General features: G+C 38.5%; 1 protein-coding gene across 2 annotated transcripts in view; it reads left to right on the forward strand.

Moving 5' to 3' along the window:
• Positions 1–22,373, forward strand: part of LOC134664503 (A disintegrin and metalloproteinase with thrombospondin motifs 1-like) — a 71,963-nt gene that overhangs the window by 36,563 nt on the left and 13,027 nt on the right. For both annotated transcript variants that reach the window (XM_063521180.1, XM_063521181.1), the window contains exons 7-11: positions 7,688–7,820; positions 11,868–12,040; positions 14,833–14,978; positions 16,020–16,138; positions 16,599–16,707. In XM_063521180.1, coding sequence (XP_063377250.1) covers positions 7,688–7,820; positions 11,868–12,040; positions 14,833–14,978; positions 16,020–16,138; positions 16,599–16,707 — 680 coding nt within the window. The remainder of the gene's footprint in view (positions 1–7,687; positions 7,821–11,867; positions 12,041–14,832; positions 14,979–16,019; positions 16,139–16,598; positions 16,708–22,373) is intronic.

The following is a 22,373-nucleotide window of genomic DNA, read 5'->3' on the forward strand; positions in this document are numbered from 1 at the left end:
ACTATTTGTAAATATAGAAAATATATAAAAATATTCAAAGTTCAGGTACAAAATAGATATGCACCACAAACAAATAAATTATTTTACCAACATCGTTGATAGGGGTCACTAGCGACTAAATTACGGAGGCCGTTCCTGATAGGTACACTAACTAACTAACTAACTATTTTGGCTCAGCGATCCAAAGAGAATCTTGGCCTCCGAAACCAGAGCGTGCCACCTGTCCCGATCCTGCGCAACTTCCTGCCAGTTACTGACGCGAAGCTGAAGCAGATCCGCCGCCACACTGTCTTCCCAGCGATACCTGGGCCGACCCACTGGACGGCTACCAGTCGGTCGTCCCAAGAACGCCTTCTTGACAGCCCGATCCTCTCCCATTCTGAGTAGGTGACCGAACCAGCGAAGTCTGTGCGCTTTCGTTTCGCCGATGATATTGGGTTCGGCCACTAACTCCTCGATCTCGGCATACACATAGGTACACAGCCATGATTAACATTTTCATCAATAATTGCCTAAATTGATGAAATAGTATTATTTCAGAGTAGTTATCAAGGTTTAATTAAGACGAATCCCCCAAATACAAACATATTTATTGTTATTCGAGGCATCTCAGTACCGACACAATAGTCTTCTAATCTCAATCTTTGGATGGAAGGAAAGAGAGTAATTACCAATACAACCCGGCGCCCTCTTCAGATTAATCAGGTCGGTGAGGCACCAAAGAGCCTAAAGATTAATTAAATCTTACAGGATTTTTGCCGTTCTAGAAACTAGTTGATTTAAAACTAATTGATTTCAACAGATTTTTCGTTAAAAAATAAATAAGAAAACATTTATGTATTTTAACGATGACCGTGCAATAAATATATTTGACGTAAAATATTTACATTCCGTTTAGCCAGTTTTCAAATCAAATAAACATTACTTGTTTTCATCACCTTGCTCGTACTTGCTCTTGGAAACTAGAAGTTGAACCATTAGCAACAGAGTTAATCCCGCAAGTCCGTAAGTACATACCAACATTTTGTATCTAAGTAGTCGAACATTTATTGAACCACAATAAAACGAATTAAAAAGAAACAATAGAAGAACAAGTTACTTATTATTTTAATTGTATGTTGTCAGGAATCAACGGTGAAGTATAGAAAATAAAAGCTGCAATATTCAACAGACAAAATCACACTCACAGTTAACGGTTAAGATTAGCGAATTTTCATATTTTGACAACGTAAAAATACTCACAGTCTGCAGAGAGGATAATCCTCATAGAAAATTTACTGCGCGCTGCCAAACAACTGTGTGTAGCCGAATAAAACGAGGACGAGCGTTACGCTCACAAAGGTTCTTGCACAATCCCCTTATGAGGGATTAGAACCACAGTCGAGATCCATTTTGTCATTAGATACAGTTGGATGCGCTTCACGTCTAGGATTTGAAACAGCGGATGATTAAAAATCATTTAAATAATTACGCATTAATATATTCATAGGACATTTTTTTTTATTACACGAATTGACTAAACCCCACGGTAAGCCCATGAAGGCTTGTGTTGTGGGTACTTAGACAACGATATATATAATATATAAATACTTATATACATAGATAACAAACATGACTCAGGAACAAATATCTGTGTCATCACACAAATAAATGCCCTTATCGGGATTCGAACCCGGGACCATCGGCTTCATAGGCAGGGTCACTACCCACTAGGCCAGACCGGTCGTCAACATTCATATACTTTTTGTTTATCCACATACCAGAATAACTGTAGTATGTACCTAGTAGGCACCTAAGAAATCACCTCTCTATCTATAATTTGAAGCTAATCAGCTTGAACCATTATTATAGGAATAAAGAAAGTTAAAAGTTCGTTTAAAACACTCATTCCAGTTGAAATACGAGCGATAATTTATACACCACCTTTATTTTTTATCGTGTGCATTTGACATAGTTTATATCCCTTTTACTCTTTCCAATTTATGGCACAAGTTGCCCTGAAAAACACGCTGTCTTTAGAATTTAAGGACGTACATTTTGGAGTCCAAATATTGCGTTTAGGTACCTTTTTGAAAGACTAAAATTCAGACAGATCAGATTGGTAGGTACATTAAATGGGTCTCTTTTATTACCCCTTAAGTTTTAAGTCATAACGTATTGTTTGTCCACATTTTCGTTAGTCATAATTTGATTTTTCTCAGAAACGTGTAACTTTTCAGAGTTGCTATAAAACAAACCTAACCAAACCTAACCTATCTATATGATAACATTACGAAAATCCTGAAAAGTAGACGGTTTCAGAATTATGACTAATGATAATCTGACAATCATTATATTATGGCTTTCAATAATTATGTCAAACAAAGGGATCCGACATTAAATATACAGTTCTCTTGCAAATTGAAATGAAAAAGTGGTTGTACAAAGAGGCAGAGCCAACGCTCACCCTTTCACGACGCTCGCTTTGTTGCCGGGTCGTGAGCTCCTCACTCACTGTCCGAACCTTTAGCCCCGACATGAAGTACGGTAGAGTATATTTTTTAACTTTAACATTTGCTCCGTCGACATCGAGTTAGAGAATAAAAACAGTGGTAAGACAGTAATTATAAGCGTAAAGCTTTCGTTTTAACTAAGACAACTTATGTGACTAAAACTACTTTATAACTGTATTTTAAGGCCCAAAACCTACTTATTGATTTTTAGATCATGTACATGATTACACCGAATAATAAGTTTTTGGCAAAAATTTCGTTTTTGGTACAAGCTTTTATCGCTGATTGTACTTTTCTTACGACAGACAACTAATACTCATCGAGACAATTCTAAAAACCGCTAACACAATTAGGTTACGTTGTTTCATCACAGAGTTCCTATGGCTACCTCCTGTCTCCATCGTCAGATCAGCTCGATGGTACCATAATATTGCATTGTCATCCGATTTATACATGCATGCAAAATTTCAGCTCAATCGGAAACCGGGAAGTGTATCGTGGAGGAAGTGGAAAGATTTAATTACACACAGATAGACAACGGTCAGGGGAAACTAAATAAAAGCTTGTAACAAGACCGGTCATTGTGGCACTCTTTGGGGGAGGCCTATGTCCAGCAGTGGACGTCCTCTGGCTGATATGATGATGACATGATTACATATTAAGGTAAGGTGGGGTAAAACTATCACCGGGGTAAGATAATCAATTTTATTGTATAGTAATCCTCATACTGTTTGTCTTGACCCGAGGAGAATAAATTAGTCGCAGAATAATTAGTTAGTCCTACCTCACCTTATAGGTACCTATGTATGTAAGAGTATATTGATATTCATAGTTACTTTTTAACCGACTTCCAAATCCCAAAGGAGGAGGTTATCAATTCGGTTGTATGTTTTTTTTTTTTTTTTTTTTTTTTTTTTTTTTTTTTTTTTTTTTTTTTTTTTTTTTTTTTTTATGTTTGTTACTCCATATCTCCGTCATTACTGGACCGATTTTGAAAATTCTTTTTTTGATTGAATGTATATGCATACAGATTGGTCCCGTTTTTATCAAAACCCAGTTCTGATAATGGGATCCATGAGGAATCGAGGGAACTCCTCAAATCTTAAAGGCATACATATAGTGATTTTTGGGTTTTGATCAACAAATCAAGCATATACATCCAAAAAAGTGACATTTGATGAAGTGGAACTGCTGATGATGATCAGAACGGAACTCTTCAACGACGCATAGTTCATGGTTGGCGATTTGTCCTCTTCGTTATGTTTGTTAAGCAAGTTAAGTTTCTAAGCCACATTTTTGTCAAGCTCGAGTTCTGATGATGGGATCCATGAGGAATCGAGAGAACTCCTCAAATCTTAAAGGCATGCATATAGAGATTTTTGTATTTACATTAGAAAATCTAGCATTTTCATTATAAACTGTCGCATTTGATGAAGTGGAACTGCTGATGATGATCAGAACAGAACTCTTCAACGACGCATAGTTCAGGTTAGGCGATTTTTCCTCTTTGTTATGTTTGTTAAGCAAGTTAAGTTTTTAAAGCACATTTTTGTCAAGCTCCAGTTCTGATGATGGGATCCATAAGGAGTCGAGGGAACTCCTCAAATATTAAAAGCATGCGTATAGAGATTTTTGTATTTACATCAGAAAATCAAGCTATTTCATTAAAAACTGTCGCATTTGATGAAGTGGAACTGCCGATGATGATCAGAACAGAACTCTTCAACGACGCATAGTTCACGTTTGGCGATTTTTCCTCTTCGTTATGTTTGTTAAGCAAGTTTAGTTTTTAAGGCACATTTTTGTCAAGCTCTAGTTCTCATGATGGGATCCATAGGGAATTGAGAGAACTCCTCAAATATTAAAGGCATGCGTATAGAGATTTTTGTATTATCATCATAAAATCAAGCATTTACATTAAAAACTGTCGCATTTGATGAAGTGAAACTGCTGATGATGACCAGAACAGAACTCTTCAACGACGCATAGAGTACACGTTTGGTGATTACGAATTTCGATTTTGACTTGGACTGGGACCCGGACTCGGACCGAGAACCGGACTCATACCCGGATCCGGTTCGGACCCTGACCCGGACCCGGACCCGGACTCGGACCCGGATTCGGACCTGGACTCGGACCCGAACTCGGACTCGGTTTCGGACCCGGACCTTGACCCGGAAAACCACTATGATACCCTTAACTAAATAAACCACTATGATTACCTACCATAAAATGTAGGTATAAAGTATGATGATACCAATCTTACTAGCCCCTCCCGCTTAAACCCCCGCCGTTTAGTGGGTTAGGTTAGGTTTGAACTGCGATCCTCACAGAACCGAACAATGGTTAGGTTAGGCTAGAACTACGACCCTTACAGAAGCGAAATGCTAGTAGAAAAGTGGGTGGTTTTAACTCCTTTTCTACATAGTGTACCATCTACAATAATCTTTCACCGGCCCCCACAGAAGTCGGTTTTTTTTTCTTAAAAATTATGGTACATAAATAGTTGATCTCCTGAATAATTGTTAGGAAGTTTTATGATATACTTACAGCTTATTTTATTAAATATTTAATCACCTACATATTAATTGAACGAACTAGCTATGCCCACCTTTTTTCAAGCGTTTTACCATTATTAAAATATTATCCTTAGTTATATTTGAAAGACAAAACATCGATAATTTTTAACCGACTTCCAAATCTCAAAGAAGGAGGTTATCAATTCGGTTGTATGTTATTTTTTATTTTTTTTATTTTTTTTTATGTTTGTTACTCCATAACTCCGTCATTACTGGACCGATTTTAAAAATTCTTTTTTTGATTGAATGTATATGCATACAGATTGGTCCCGTTTTTGTCAAAACCCAGTTCTAATGATGGGATCCATGAGGAATCGAGGGAACTCCTCAAATCTTAAAGGCATACACATAGTGATTATTGGTTTTTTATCAACGAATCAAGCATATACATCCAAAAAAGTGACATTTGATGAAGTGGAACTGCTGATGATGATCAGAACGGAACTCTTCAACGACGCATAGTTCACGGTTGGCGATTTGTCCTCTTCGTTATGTTTGTTAAGCAAGTTAAGTTTTTAAGCCACATTTTTGTCAAGCTCGAGTTCTGATGATGGGATCCATGAGGAATCAAGGGAACTCCTCAAATCTTAAAGGCATGCGTATAGAGATTTTTGTATTTACATCAGAAAATCAAGCATTTTCATTAAAAACTGTCACATTTGATGAAGTGGAACTGCTGATGATGATCAGAACAGAACTCTTCAACGACGCATAGTTCACGTTTGGCGATTCTTCCTCTTCGTTATGTTCGTTAAGCAAGTTAAGTTTTTAAGCCACACTTTTGTCAAGCTCGAGTTTTGATGATGGGTCCATAAGGAATCGAGGGAACTCCTCAAATCTTAAAGGCATACGTATAGAATTTTCTGTATTTTCATCATAAAATCAAGCATTTACATTAAAAACTGTCGCATTTGATGAAGTGGAACTGCTGATGATGACCAGAACAGAACTCTTCAACGACGCATGGTACACGTCTGGTGATTACGAATTTCGATTTTGACTTGGACTGGGACCCGGACTCGGACTCATACCCGGACCCGGACCTGGACTCGGATCCAGATTCGGACCCGGACTCGGACCCGGACTCGGACCCGGACTCGGATCGGTCTGGGATCCGGACACGGACACGGACCCGGCCTCGGACCCGGACTCGGACCCAGACTCGGACCCGGACTCGGACTCGGACCCGGACTCGGACCTGGACTCGGACCCGGGCTCGGACCCGGACTCGGACCCGGACTCGGACTCGGACTCGGACTCGGACCCGGACTCGGACCCGGACCTTGGCCCGGAAAACCACTATGATACCTTAACTAAATAAACCACTATGATTACCTACCATAAAATGTAGGTATAAAGTATGATGATGCCAATCTTACTAACCCCTCCCGCTTAAACCCCCGTACACCGCACCGCATGCGCCATTAAGTGGGTTAGGTTAGGTTTGAACTGCGATCCTCACAGAACCGAACAAGGGTTAGGTTAGGTTGAAACTGCGAGCCTTACAGAAACGGAATGCTACTTGAAAAGTGGGTTTGATTAGGTTCGAACTGCGATCCTCACAGAACCGAACTGCTATCTGAGAAGTGGGTTAGGTTAGGCTAGAACTACGACCCTTATGGCTCCTCTACACGATGGGCCAACGCCGGCCACTCCAAGGGACGCATTTATGCGTTAGAGGGAGCAAGTAATATTGCTATCTCTTTCTACCGCATGGCTGCGTCCCTTGGAGTGGCCGGCGTTGGCCCATCCTGTAGAGGAGCCATTACAGAAGCGAAATGCTAGTAGAAAAATGGGTGGTTTTACCTCCTTTTCTACATAGTGTACTATCTACTATAATCTTTCACCGGCCCCCAAAGAAGTCGGTTTTTTTTTTTCTTAAAAATTATTTTGAGTTCCGTCCGAGTGATTCAGTGGATTTAGGTAGGAGTAGTTATTTGAGCCCGGTCGTAGCTATGGATAACTGAGAACAAAGGATGATTTAAGAAGCGCCGAGATTATTCAATCAAAATTATTATAATCCCGCACAAAGTACAACATTTATGGACACTCTTGCAGAAAATTAAAAACATTAAATAACTTACAATAATTAAAAAAAACAATACTTTCAGTATTTAATAATAACTCTATGAAGTACATAAATTATGATTCGCAATGTTTTAATTTTAAAGTAAATAATCTGTCATAATTTAGGTATATCTACTGAGCCTTAAGAGCCATATGCTCCATATATATATATATATGGTGGCTTTTTTTGCGGTGGATTCATATGGCTATGTGGGTACATACGATATAAATATAATAAGTTACGCTCTCATTTTAAAACGACCTGCTGAAATAGCATGAACATTTAAGTAACATACTTATTATATCTATGTCTGATATTATATTCGTTGCTATAATTTGTTAGACAACGAAAAAATAAGTTTTATATGTAATATAAAATGCATAAATAACATTCAGCGATATAATTCGTCACTAACTCACACCATTGAAATTATTGGACAATAAACCGTGTTACAAATGTAATAAAGTGCATTGTTACTTTAATTGTTTGATAGTACTTAGTGACTTTTGCTTGTCACCCGACGATATGTAACTGCTAATTGTCCGTAGGTTTTCGGTGTGCAAATCGGTGAAGGTGCGGTCCGCGTGTCGGCGGCTGTGGTGCTCGCACCGCGCTCAGCCCAACGTGTGTCGGTCTAAGCGCGGCGCGCCTCTCGACGGCACGCCTTGCGGACCCGGCCAGGTAACCAGTCACGTGTAACGTAAAGAGGCCCACAGATTACCCGTCCGCCGAACGATATCAGCCTATCAGTTTTTATTCTTCTTCTTCCTCGATTCCTCATGACTGAGGGTGCACCAAGGCTCTCCATTCTGCACGATTTTCCGCCTTCCTAATAATAATAGGCGCCTGTGTAAATCCCTGGCAGGCCTTTTTTACAGTGTCCACCCAGCGGGTTGGTGGACGTCCACTGTCAGTTGTTAGGAGCTGTCAAATTTTGCTTTTAACTGACAGGCCGATATCGTCCGGCGGACTGATAATCAGTTGGCCCCTTAACATGTCAGGGGCCGTGCCCAACATGACAATCGTACATCGACAAACCCAAATCAAAAAGCAATAAATAAAGACAGATGCAACGAAAAGCTACGATTTTCATACATTACCTATTTATGTTCCGTATGGGGTTTTCTAATACTATTCGCATTTGTATAAATAAATGTACAAGGTCAGTGTGTCAATTGCTTTGCGGAGTCACGTGAGAAGGATGGACATTATGGTGGAACATCTATATATATCTGAAAATTACAGGTCCACTGGAAAGCTCAAAGCTCAGCCCATCTATTATTATTTTACATTCATGTGTTAGCCTATTTAGGCTACACGTTTTTGCAATTGAAAAACCTATAAGTATAGGTACCTATTACGGTTCGGCAACATCGCAATGCAATGCAACACGAATACGAAAATTTTGAAAAAAGACTGCGCCCTGTCAAATTGGACTAGCACACTGATTGAACGAAGAGTGTATTGTGTTATTAACTCGAGGCTGATATCCCAGCTCGTCCGATATAAAACGGCAATTGAAAAGCTCCGCATCCGTTTCATCGTGAAATATTTCAATTTTAACTCTGCTAAAACCAATACAGATTCGCTACAATGCCGGTTGCGAAACAAAAACTCTTTTTTATAAAATCCGTAAAGCGTTGTGTTTGACGGATCTTATCAAAGCAACTGAGTAGATGTTTTAAACTTTAAACATTACTACATTTTCCCTAAGTTTGGAGTATTAGAAAACTTTGTGAGCCCTTCTCTTTACCAGCTCCTTTGTGCAGAGGGCGTGCCGAGAAACCATGAATCTAGTATTTAACTGGATCAGGCATGAGGGGTGAGGGATATGACCAAACGGGATAGTCTTATGTATATTTCAGTAGGAGTAGCAGCGACAGCGCTATTATTGTTTGTCCTTTTCAGTCTAATATTTTTTTTATTCCCCACCGTAAATTATGTACAGATTACGGGGGGCAACAAATAAATTCGACCAATCATAGCGTCGCATTGCGTATGTTTTGTCCCTCACGGACGCACGCGTATAGCACATCTATCCATCCATGCGACAAACGCTATTCTTGTTGTTTAAGCTTAGGAACATTCGACCTCCCTTAGCTTCGTTTAGTTTAAGCCAATAATGTTCCGAAGTTTGGAGTAACCGATGGATAAAAGGTTTACTTTCAACCTGTGAAGCAAACATAACAACTTAGTTTATATACATTTAGAAACTCTGAAGTCCTCCAAGTTTGCCTTGTAGGGTAAATATCCCCTCCTATCAAGAGACATCGAAAGTAAAAGGGCCCACTGATTAACAGTCCGCCGGACGGTATCGGCCTGTCAGTTAGAACAAAATTTTGACTGTTCCGAACAACTGACAGGCCGATACCGTCCGGCGGACTGTTAATCAGTGGGCCCCTTAAAATGCGACTGATCCAACTGTTATTACCTATAGTTAGATGTTTCAAGGTAGGTATCTTATTGTCATTTATGAATTGTCCATAACATTCTGACATCTTTAGAAACATTAAACTTTTAAAAGGGGTTACAGGAAGGATACAGTATGTGTCAAAGTAGATGTTTATTTCCCTTCGATGCAAAAAGTTTTATGGAACTTGTTTAGAAAACATTTGTTTCTAGGAAACAATATGTAACCCCGAATAAATTAATGTTTTCTTACAGTTCATAAAGCTTAAAGGTGGGAACATAATAGGCGATCTTATTTTATTTAGCGATGGCGATGATTACTCAGATTGAAAAAAAGTAAAAAGTAAAAGGCAATTCTACGATAACAAGTATTTAATACAAAACAGCTTGAAAACGGAACCACTTGGAGGATTAGTTAATCTTCGGCGTCAGATGTTTAACAAAAACATCACTGAAAATTATCTACAGCATATTCGCTTATGTTCGCTCCAGCCTGCCGTGCATTGATAAAAGCATGTGTTATCAGCGACACCCAGTGCTAACATTTGCATGCAGGTAAAATATTCGTGAGCTATTCACGTTGACGGTTTTATGCCGACACACGCGCGCTTGATACGATATGAGGAATGCCGGGGTGGGGCGCATACTCCGCGATCCGATCGCTGTTCGAGGGGCTAATAGACGCTGAGTATCTAAGGTAACGAATACTAATATACCTATAGGTAATACCTTACGTTGGTTTAGTAAAAAAAAAATCCGTGAAAAAAAATCCGTAAACGTAAAACAACGTATAAACGTGAATCCGTGTAAATAAAATCGATGGTAAAACACGAGTATATTATTAAGTTTTACTGAATTTGGCGGGTCGCGTACCTTGCAATCCTAAGCTCTTTAAATTCTAGATTCGTTTGCTATATTCATAAATTCATTCATTGGTTACTTTCGAATCCCGACAGTAATGCGGTAACGAACGTCACTAATCGTCACTTCGAATCAATATCAATATCTTACTCTTCAAAGGCCGCAAAAACATGTGACACGCTCTTATGGCTCTACAAATAAGATTATCAGCCGTATTCGAACAATGAGATACGTCAAATACTAGATATTGAAACGATATGGATTAGATATGTCAGTGTCAAACAAGTGTCAAAATTGACATTTCTTCAAACAAAAACGTCACTTTTTGACTTTTGTCTAGTATTTGACGTATCTCATTGTTCGAATATGGCTGAATGTCAGATATTTTTGTGGCGTTCGTTGTGTAACATATTATTGCAGGTACAACACTGCATCGAGACTCTATCGCTGAAAAATGCCGCAGTGTGTAAACTGCCTAAACTACGGCGCTGATTCAATTTGTTATATATCGGGCGGGTGCACGCTGCGGGCGACTGTAGGGCCGTAAACACATACACATAGACATTGCCTATTCTCATGCAGATGCCCGGTAAAACTATTTGACTAGTGCAATTCGTTGATTGCAATGTGAAACTGCTGTATAACTAATAGTTACTATACTCGTAAATATTTTTGCTTAGTACATTGTATGATTTTTAGTTGTTTACACCTTTTACTCGATTGTCGAAGTCGATATTACTTACCTGGCGGCATATCCAAGGTGACAATCGCTTTGTCTCTCTATCACTCTTCCTTCTTCTTAATATTAGTGTGACAATGACAGTTGCGTTGCGTTCGCTACGGAGCGTTAGCGATTGGCATGTTTTCGGCCTGTATAAATAAATTTGGTATGCTTAAAGTATATCCTCACTATAGTTCGTTTTTTTTAGCATTAGAAAGAACTTGAAAGAAGGTAAGCGATCTTGGCAAGTCTTTTAATTGAAAAACACTTTTTAAAAATCAATAACTATTACTTACGAAAGCAGAAGAATATAAAGGATCGTATTAGATTCATAATTGTTACATATTTGCCGTAACTTATTTTTAAAATGTGTTTTTCAATTAAAAGACACATCAAGATTGTTTACCTAATTTCTAATGCTAAAAAAACGAAGTATAGCAAATGATATTCATAAATTTTATTCGACTGATAAAACAGGAGCAAGCACTTTGCCGTCTGTTGGGAGCAGGACTTTCCGGTTGAAATTTACGACAGAAAGTTTTAGTGCGGTTGTAAATGTTGTATTTATACACATGTCTTGCTCTAATGCGATAGCTTTTAGAAAATAACTGTAGAGGCTGTTCATATATTATAGATTTTCGGTGGACCCCCACTTACCAGTCACAAAATTACCTACAACTTAAATAACTTACCTAACATGTATTGTATAAGTTTAACATGAAAGAACATTATTGCAGTGGTGCGTGAATCGAGTCTGTGAACCAATGCCTGGTCATGGGATCAGAAGTGAGGACAGAGTAGAAGAACCACCGGAGCGGCCACACTGGGAGGAGTGGGGGGCATGGAGCGCGTGCAACGCTGACTGCGGTTATGGGCTGCGAACCAGGTCGAGGCGATGCTGGTACAGGGGGTAAGTCGGTATAAACCACGTTTTAGACACATTTTGATGACAGAGTAGATGAGTCACCGAAGCCGCCACATTCGGAAGAGTGAAGCATGGAGCGCCTGTAAGGCTAACTTCGGCATTCGTAGCTACGAATGCCGGATAGTCGCGCTGAAATGAGTGGCCCGAATGCCATTAGACAAATTGCTTCTATGTATGTTCTAACTACAACCTAAATATGTGCAACAAAGTCGGTGCAGGGTAGCGCTCTTCCTAAATTTTGGCAGCGAATTTTACCTATTTCTAAGAATCCTAAGGGACGAAATTACGAAATAAAATTGTTTTACTAAGCCTCCACTATCATCGTGCAAAGCGGCTTGCTTTCCTCTCAAAATGCAGCATTCGGGCAAAAAAGCTTCATAACCAGCCTGCGTATTATGGATGGCTTTATCCATCTTTATCCACGTGATAAAATAACTGTCACTTTTTAACACCGTGGGATAGAAAGTGACACCTTTTTATCACGCTGTCACGTAGATAAAAACGACCATCATATCCGTACAATAAGACTATACGACAGTAGATATATTACGAGCAGAGCACTTGTTACCGCAGAGTTGACTGCGAGCTTGGCCAATTATTTTACTCTGTTAGAGGAATAACAGGAGGAATTCTTATAGAGCGACATTCAAAACTTATTGAACAAGTTTTTGTGTTTTTAATGTCAACACATTGAGGTGACCCGCTAAAATGTTAACTTCGACAAAATAAAGGCCGCCCTAAATGGCAATCTATTAACTGTATTAAATAAAATATTAGATAATGGCGCCATTACAATAGTTTACCAATGTCTATTCAAGAACTTCTCACAAATGAAGCTAACAATGACGCGAGTCAATAAAACTTTTCTTTGTAAACTAGCACTTGTTTCGTGAATAAGTTGAAAAGTTACAGTCATTGTACGTCGAGTGTTTCGATCTCAGTGAATATTGTTTTATACGGAAGCCGTATTCAGGCGCGACATCTTAATACTAATATTTTGTGAATTCAAGGCGAATTACAGGATCGTTATAATTTCATACAAATTAAATTGAGTTATTGTGTCCACCGCAAAATGCTGTGGACGCTGGATTAAATCCGACCTCGGTCATTGGAGGCCTTGGTTACTTGGTTATTTGTTTATTTTATGACATGACTGTATATCGACGTACTTATAGTACTAGTAGGTACGTGCGTACGTACGTACGACGTACTTATAATAGTAGTCCCTAGGGACTGTTAGGTTAGACTTAGGGTTCTCAAAGGTGGATTTTACATTTAGATGAAAGGTATTGAAAAAATCTTCACTTTTAAAGATTTTCATGATTTCATGGGTGCAGGTTGGTCCCTTACTCGCATAAAAAAATTGTCCCGTACTTACATGTAAAAAGTTCAGTCTTAAAAAAATCCTTAAACTTAACACTTTCAGACGTTTGGCTGACAAATATAAGTTTTCGATATTATGTATTAAAAACAATGCATATCCAAGAATAACACTGTTTTCAGGTAGCCAGCAGAGACTCGAGGTGAGACGACAAAGAGCGTAGTTTTTGTAGTGAATAGAAAAGACTTTCAAATAAAAAACTGCTGTTGTTAACTTTAAAAATGTTTAACTTGTCTATTTGTATAAAATAATTATACCTATACTAGACCAACTACTTATACAAACCAGCTCGCTCTCGGTCCGGCAATTGTTCATCTACAGGATAGGTACGATAATGCATCGAAGCACGATAAACTCGCCCAGCTTTGCAACCCTTACCAGCAAAAGGACTTTTCGAGTTCCACGGAACAAAATGCAAACGCCTTATGCACGTCGCTTCCCGCAATTTCTCCAGCCATATGTGTACAATCACATAGTAAAAATATTATACATGTATAATTACCTACTTTTGTCAATCTTACTTGTTCTACTTGGTTAATAAAGAAATTTTGTATTTTTTGTATTTGTATATATGGACAATTAGCACAATACAATTAATACATTTGAGGCAATCGAGTAGCAAATTACAAAATGATGATGATGATGATGACTTAACGCAAAATTATTCATGCAATTAATAATTAATTGTAATCTCCTTATTTTTTTTAAATCAATGTATTTTATACCGTTTTTTTGTTAAGTTCTGGTATTTACTGTTTACTTAATGGAATATCAATACCAGGCAGGAGAAAACTTATAATGACGCTAGCATTAATCTAAAATACCTTCATCACCCTATTCATCTTACCAATCAGCGTGTTAATTTAGTTTACATATTTAGTTGGAAATGACTTTTGGTGTTAAGAAACTGTGTATTAACTCTGACAGGCCTATTCGGATTTCGAGATAATCACAAGATCTAGAGACGATTTAGAGATCAACTAGATCTACATTAGATATTGACTATAGATGTGACTTGGATATCTAAGTCATAACTTGTCGAAATCATTCAAGAGGACCTCCAGAATCGCGGAAACGTCAAATTTGACATATCTATCTTACAAATTTAATACCTTTAAATTATCCATATCGTAACTTGTTGAAGTCTAGTAGAAATCTAATTTATTTTCCGAATCGAGCCGTGACTCAAAACCAAGGAACAGGGCTGAATAAACGCGCGACACACTACACTACACCTGTGTAAAAGTGACATTCCATTTCCAACTGCAGCTGCAAAACTGTTCATTTTACTATGGAAACGCGTCGCTGCTGTCATTGTCAATTTCCATAGTAAAATGAACAGTATTGCAGCTGCGGTTGGAAATGGAATGTCACTCTAAACCAGCTCTGATTTTAGGGAGGTGTCAGAGAGCGCGTGCGAGGGCGGCGCGTCTCAGGTGGCGACGTGCTGGGCCGGCAGCGCCTGCGCAGCTGTGCGCGACGCGCGCTCCGACTGGTGCCGCCGCCGGCGCGGCTCACTCATACCTCACATACACACCGACGGTACGTATGTGCGGTTATAAGGTTATTAATATTGAGGAGCTGGGCTGGCAAGACTAGCCCACCCCCTATCACGCAAAATAGGCGCTAATAGTCTTCGAGTTACGGAAAATGACGAAAAAAAAATGATGGGAAACCATAACCGATGGACACTTGCGGACGATAATAATTACTAAATAGGGCGATACATTACGCAACCACACTAGTAACTACCTATACATTTTCCCCCAAAAAAATCTAGAATATTCACACCGGGACTTTGTAATGAACTTTACACATAAAAAACCCAGAACGCAATAAATTTTAAAAAAGGTACGGTAACTTCCGACGTGAGTGATTCCCTTCCAGTACCAAAAAGTCCACTGCCCAGTTATTTTGATTCACAAACCACAAACAATAGAGCTTTATCAAGCTATTTAATCATTTGAAGCAAACAATGATAATGACGCCTTAAACACATTACGGTACCCGATAACAACCAGCCGTGCATGATTACCCCTTAATTAAGTTGTAATTTTGTTAGGCGAAGGCTAATTATTAAGTAATAAATACTACTCACACATATCAAATATTTATATTTACTGATCGTGTAGGGAGTTTAATGTGTTCACAAATATTATTATATTATATTAATAACGGAATTCTTGATTTTTCAGATAGCTACTTAGGTATTTTAATTTTATGACTTATGGGCTAGAATAACATTTAACAAAGCTAAGTACTTAATACTTCTAACTCGTGTTATACCTACGCACTACGCATACACGAATACGAGCCTTCGCAACAGTATGTGGGGTATACGAGGGAACAATTTTACTTAGACAAAAGTTAGTACTTAGTGCGAGCTCATATACGTATATCTGCTACATACTAAAGTAACTAAACACTAATCACCATGTACCTAAGTAAACAGGCCCCAAGGCGAAGCCGATCGATGTCGTGTGACCAATTCTGCGTAGTTATTAGGAATTTCTTCTATTAATTGTTAATTTTGGAGTATAATTTCCATGAACATTTATTTATACATCTTTTGTTTGTGTGTAGAGTCTCAACAATGTGAAATGTGGTGTGTGGACTACACGGGAGGAGATCCCTCCAGCTACGGCTCTCTGCCAGATGCCACGCCTTGCAGCTACGACAGACCCTACGATCTTTGTTACCAGGTTGTTACAATTATTAGAGTCATCATCATCATCATCTCAGCCATAAGAGGTCCACTGCTGAACATAGGCCTCCCCCTTAATTATTATAGAGTATACGATCTTTGTTACCAGGTATATAATAATATACAATAGAGTACTATTAAGAAACAAAAGTATGTACTGGAGAAAATTCTCTCTTGAGACTCGAACATTGAAGTCTTATGGAGATTGGTATAATAATATGTTTGCTAGAAATACCAACCTCAAGATTTTGACGAGAAGAGTTTGACGTTACGAGTCGAAGCGAAGGCAAGACACGCAATCGATCTGAGGCTTCATTTCCCATCTGCACATTATACTATATACATATTATACATTTTACTTGTCTACGAAAGGTCATTATCTATCAAGACCTCTTATTTGTTATCTACTGGCCTGGGGTAATGTCTCAGAATATAAGCGATTACACTTTTTTTTTCAGGGGGCTTGTGTGAAAGGCCAGTGCAACCCGTCGGACTCGACTTGCAACTGGTGTCCTGATGGCTACTGTAGCAACAATACGCATCTTTACCACAGGCAATTGGGAAAAGGTAAATAAATCATAATACTATTCAGTAGTATATACAGGGTGATTCAGGAGACGTGAGCAGGACTAACACTGCGCATTTCGTAAATTATAAGCAACTGTTTCGTATCAGTATTAGTGCGGTTAACGTTAATTTTCTAGTTGTGTTGAAAAAAAAAAGTTATTAATTTATTTACGACATGCATGGTCACCCTACAGTTAGAATACTAAACTACCGATATTCTGTGTCAAATTGAATGTCATCACGGTCTGGTTACTTTTGAAAACTCGTATGTCACTCAAGTTTGACGGTTTATTTTCTTCGTAATCAATATGCTGTCATTGCGGTTAAAGAGGTTTTTTGTTTATTAATTAGATCTTGTAGGGTGACCATGATTGCAGAGAATTAAATTTGCCCTCGCCAAAAATTTAAAAATAGGAAAAAGTGTGCTTGTTTCACCTAAATACGACGGTAATCGATCAATTATCAGTTACTGAGTGTGCAGGATTAGTCCTGCTCACGTCTCATGAATCACCCTGTATTGTTAGGCAAGGGATGAAATTTCATTTCGAATACGAGGAAAGGAAACTTTCTTATAGTATTTATTGAAGAAATCTTCCTGAGCAATTACGGTAAAAGGATATCTAGTTATTTATTGAACAGGGCGTTCAATATCACGATGGTAATGAATACGACAAATCCATAATCTTATAAAAATAAACCCTGGAATGTAAAACTCCGGCGCGTATCAATTTCAACCCGCAAACATAAGAGTCACTTTTATAGCACGAGGAATGAAATATAAATTGTAATCCCATACAGCGAGTTCCCTTCGTGGTTATTCCGAAAATAGAATTGGAAATTTAAAACCCAGAGCGAAAAACCGCTAATATTTAAATAGCTTCAAAAAAAATTGCTTCGGCGATGTGTATTGATATCACAAGAATGGTTTCTATAAGTATAAAAAAAACTACTCATTTGTTAGGGATTGTATAACATATATTATATATGTATCATATATTATTAATATTATTATAATCTACCTAATCTCTCACTACAAAGTGTCCACGTCCAATTACCTAAAAACTAAAACTGCTCAAATTGCCGAATTTAACAAATTTTGTCATCGGACATTAAACACGAAACAGCTACATTGTTTCCCACCGAAGGGCAAATAATAGAGCAAATTACTAATAAAAGGACTTTCATGATTGAATTATCACAAAGACGGCTGATCTCGGCATACCTACCTTTACAGCCCGAAGTAATTACGTTCGGACTCGCGCCGTATAGCCGGAGATCTAGCCCTGGAAAATGGTCAACGATTTCTTGAGCAACCGAACTAGGCAGTTTGCTTTATTATGTACCCTAGCTCAGGGGTCTCTAAAACCCGGCCCGCCCACACCCAAAGCGTCCGGCTCGCGGGAGCCAGGCTCCAGGGGTGCAGCCATAACAGCAGCAACCAGATACACCAAAAATAATAAATGAGAAAATTACGGCTTCTTCGTGTATTCCTTTTTCCCAGCTGCAAAATTTTACTGGCCTGTCACTCTGATCTCTACTTGTAACCATCTGCTAGACGCCCGAATATAATACTTAATAAGGATAGTATAGCAAAATAAGCAGGCTTTGTTGCTCTGGAGATCGTTGATCATTTTCCGGGACTAGCTCTTGGTCTAATATCTCGTTAGCCCGTTGTTCTAATTAGGTGATGAAATGTGCCTACCTTTCGGCCATAGGGGATATCGTTTCTATTTTCTATCCCTATGGCAACTTCTTATATCTCAACGACTCAAAAGATTCCCGCCGGGGAATCTATTCATAATTCGCGCCTGCATTACACCGCCACTGAAGTGGAGGAGTATGTACAGTCAGCGTCAGAGAAACGTGACCCCCCTGATTTTAAAACTATAGCTCACACGGCAACGTCGAAACATTAGTTCAACATCGCCACAGCTGTATCAAGCATCATATTATTTCAAAAAGTCATTTTTCCCTTTTGTCTCCAACCGTTGTTGGGAATCGATCCTCGGACCTCGCGGCTGTTATTAAGACTACATCATGTTCTTACATTAGTCCGTCACTTATACCATTGAGCCACCGAACACATATTATTACTTGCGAAAATATGAATCACTATCGTCAAATCGTAGAGGTGGAAGTTACTCGTATGTCGATGCGTCCTTGTCTTAGTCATAGATACTTAATATAGTCTTGTCTTTGTTTATTATTATTTCTCTACCCTCATATCCGAATCCGAAAGTGAGTAATAACATCTTTAACTAAATATGTTTAGGTTGAATTTAGTATGATTATCCCGTTTCGCGTTTTTTAAATTACAATTGAGTTTTAGGGTAACTTTGTAATAATTCGCATCCGCCGCAAATCATTACCGTCATCGTTACGTCTATTCTAGGTGTGCCGAAGTAGTAACGTTGTTACATATTATTCTCGACTTGTCCGAAAACTTGTGTCAACTGAGTTTTAAAATGGTTCGATTAAACTCTTTTATGAGATCGAAAATTTTAGTGCTTCGGGAACAAAACCAGAGTAAAAAAAATTGCACGAGAAATGAAAATAGCGGTGAGTTATTTAGAGTTTACTCCATTTCATTGGCCATGTTTTGTTAATAGACCTATTAAGTTTAAATTGTGTTTTTTTATTTGCAGAGGAACACGGTTCGCAAATTGGCTAAGGCGGTATGAAAGAACGGGTGACTTTAAAGAAGATCGGCAAGGCCCTCGTCCTTCTGCCTACACAGAGGAATCTCAGCGGCACCGTAGTATTGTGCAAATTCATACCGACGCTCCATTTACTACAGCTCGCTCAACAGCTGAGACATTTGGGGTCATCTCTTAGCACTGTCAGAAGACATTTGCACGCTGCCCAGATACACCATTATAAACCAGCAAAAAAAATAATTTGGCCAAGCCCGAGATAGCTCGAGGCATGTAGTGTTCCGTACGGCTACCATCAGTTTGGCATTGACATATCGTGAACGTAATTTACTTCTTATATATCTCTTTCGCACTAATGTGTCAGTAGTGTCAGTACAAGCAAGATGCATAGAAAGTAAATTACGTTCACACCCATGGTAGCGTTTACGTCAACGCCAAACTGATGGTAGCGTACCGCTCGCATCGTTACATTTTACAGAGGTTTGCCTGTTTTTAGGATACCTTATTCAACTACCCTATAGGAACCCTTATAGTTTCGCAACCCTTGTGGTTTTTACTGCATATTTAAGTAATGGTACTTAATGAAAAGGAATATTGTGTATATTGTTTCGACGAATCTTATACTCTCAATAAAATCAATAGATGAGGCCATAGCTGTTAATAAATATTAAATGACTTTATTATCTCTATACGCCTTACTAACTCTATGTGTCCTATTGTGAAAAAAAAAAACACAAAGACAATGAAGAACGGAATTCTTAATTTGAAATTTTCAGATTTTTGAGATACCTAGTCCATTGGTTGGAAAGCCCGTTCGAAATTTAAACTTATTTACAATATAATAAGGTTGTATTTTGTAGATCTCTCTCATACTTATAGTAGGCTATTCAGATAAAATTAAATATCTCACAAAAATAAGCAAGCAGAATTAAACTTTGTGTCAAAGACATAAGTCATAAATTTCAATGCCGAAGTTTTAACTAAGGATCTTTCTCGTTAAAACTAATGCCTAATATGAAATGACCAGTGTAAGCATCAGTTGGTAGCCCTAAGCAACCAAAGATCAGGCTGCAGTTGAAAAACTAATAAAGATAAAGTTAAGCTGATAATTTTCCCGCCGTCTCCATGCTTCTTTAAGTAGGGTATTGACTGGTCAGCTGCCTGTTAGCTATAGTTTTCGCGAAAATCGCCAGGACAGAGGTGAAAATTTTTGTATGAAAACTTGCAACTTTAAATGCATTTTTTGACGAAACTATTGCAGTCTAAAATGAAGTCAAAATCAGTCCATCGTCTCAATTTTTTGCAAGCTTTCTAATGGTACCCCACACGATTCTTACAAATTAAAAAAATTTCAGCCTACCCCTCTCAACCCCCTAAATTTCCCCCTTTAATAAGAAATAAGCAGTTTTGACTTATTTACAATATGAGTGGTGGTAATTGCTATAACTGTTCCAAATTTTAGGTATCTACGTCAAACGGTCTCTGAGAAAAACGCATTTAACTGATTTGCAAGACCGAAGTGATCCCATAAGTGTTCCGTGAACAAAGTTTTGTACGGAACACTAATAAGTTTGTTTAATAAGCATCGCGACGATCGTCTTAGTTTTGCCAAAAAATATTAGGATTTCGATTGGGAGAAGCATTTAACGTGTCTTTACATTTAAAACACTTTTGAAAAATAAGTTATAGTTAGTAAATATGTTACAGTTATGTAGCAAGGATATATAGGTATTACATTACTTTGGTTTCATAAATAATAGTTACTTTTTGTTAGAAGCGTTATTCCATAACAAGACTTGTCAAGATTGTTAACCCTTTTTCTAATGCTAAAAACAAGGTATACGAGTAGGTAAGTGTTGTGTTTCCTAAAATTGTGGTAACGTGACAGGAGATGAATATTGTTATCGCTGGCCGATAACATGCTGTTTCTCTCTGAAACGTAGTTAATGGCTCGCAAGGTTAGAATATCTTCGCGTTTTATACATACCCATTATTAATCAAACCCAATATTTATATATAGTTATCTGTTATGCAACTGCATAATAGATATTAGTAACTACTAATCACGCGCGATTCGACATTCAAAATATATCCTGTCTGGACTTTCATGACTCAGTCATTCTGATTGTGTAAGGCAAAGACAATATACAGCCACCAGCCTATATTCAATAGACAGTATCCTAGGGATTTCCCCTCCGGTTCCCTCCTATTACTTGCTATTACTTATTAAGACAGCTATAATCGCAGCCTATGTAACATACTCGTACCACAATTTTAATTAACTCACACTATAATATTGTTGTTTACAATGCAGCTGTTATGCAAAGATAAAATACCAATAAAATACAGTGTTTTTAAGATTGTTTTTATTTTATTTTTTCCTTTTTCTACTATAATATTTGATATTACCCGTATTTAGTTTCCAATAGTTCTGAACTTAACAAAACAAAGAAAAAACCAAAAAGATTCTAACGCTTTGGATCGGTCTCGAACCCGGTTTCTTAGGATCTTAAGTCCGCTTGTGAAACCACACAGCTACGCAAACATTACGTGTGATGACGAAATTATTGTACAGTTTCTATACTGATACTAGGGGGGTCACGTCTCTCTAACGGCTCGGCCACGACATCAAGCGACTTGCGACGGCGGGAGCGATAACCATAGGTTGGAGCGAAAGGTCCGATCGCTCTGTCACGCTCCAACCTATGGTTATCGCTCCCGCCGTCGCAAGTCGCTCGATGTCGTGGCCGAGCCGTAACGCTGACTGTACACCAGAAGACCGGCTACACGCTGAGGTGTTCCAGCTTCGATCTCGTCACTACGTGCACTTCAACTCTTTTGTGGTGCGCGTGCCGCGACCGTTGCAGGGGACCATCGAGTGCGCCGATTTCGGGCCGAAAGGTATCGTGTTTCGGATGTTCCGGGGCAAACCGACGTATCCGACACAAAAGCAGCCGATGCAACGGAGGCCGCCGTTTTGACGACTAAATAGTGTTTAGTTTTTTTTTAAGT

This window comes from Cydia fagiglandana, chromosome 5 (genome assembly GCF_963556715.1).
Source record: "Cydia fagiglandana chromosome 5, ilCydFagi1.1, whole genome shotgun sequence".
In the NCBI taxonomy this organism is placed as follows: Eukaryota; Metazoa; Arthropoda; class Insecta; order Lepidoptera; family Tortricidae; genus Cydia; species Cydia fagiglandana.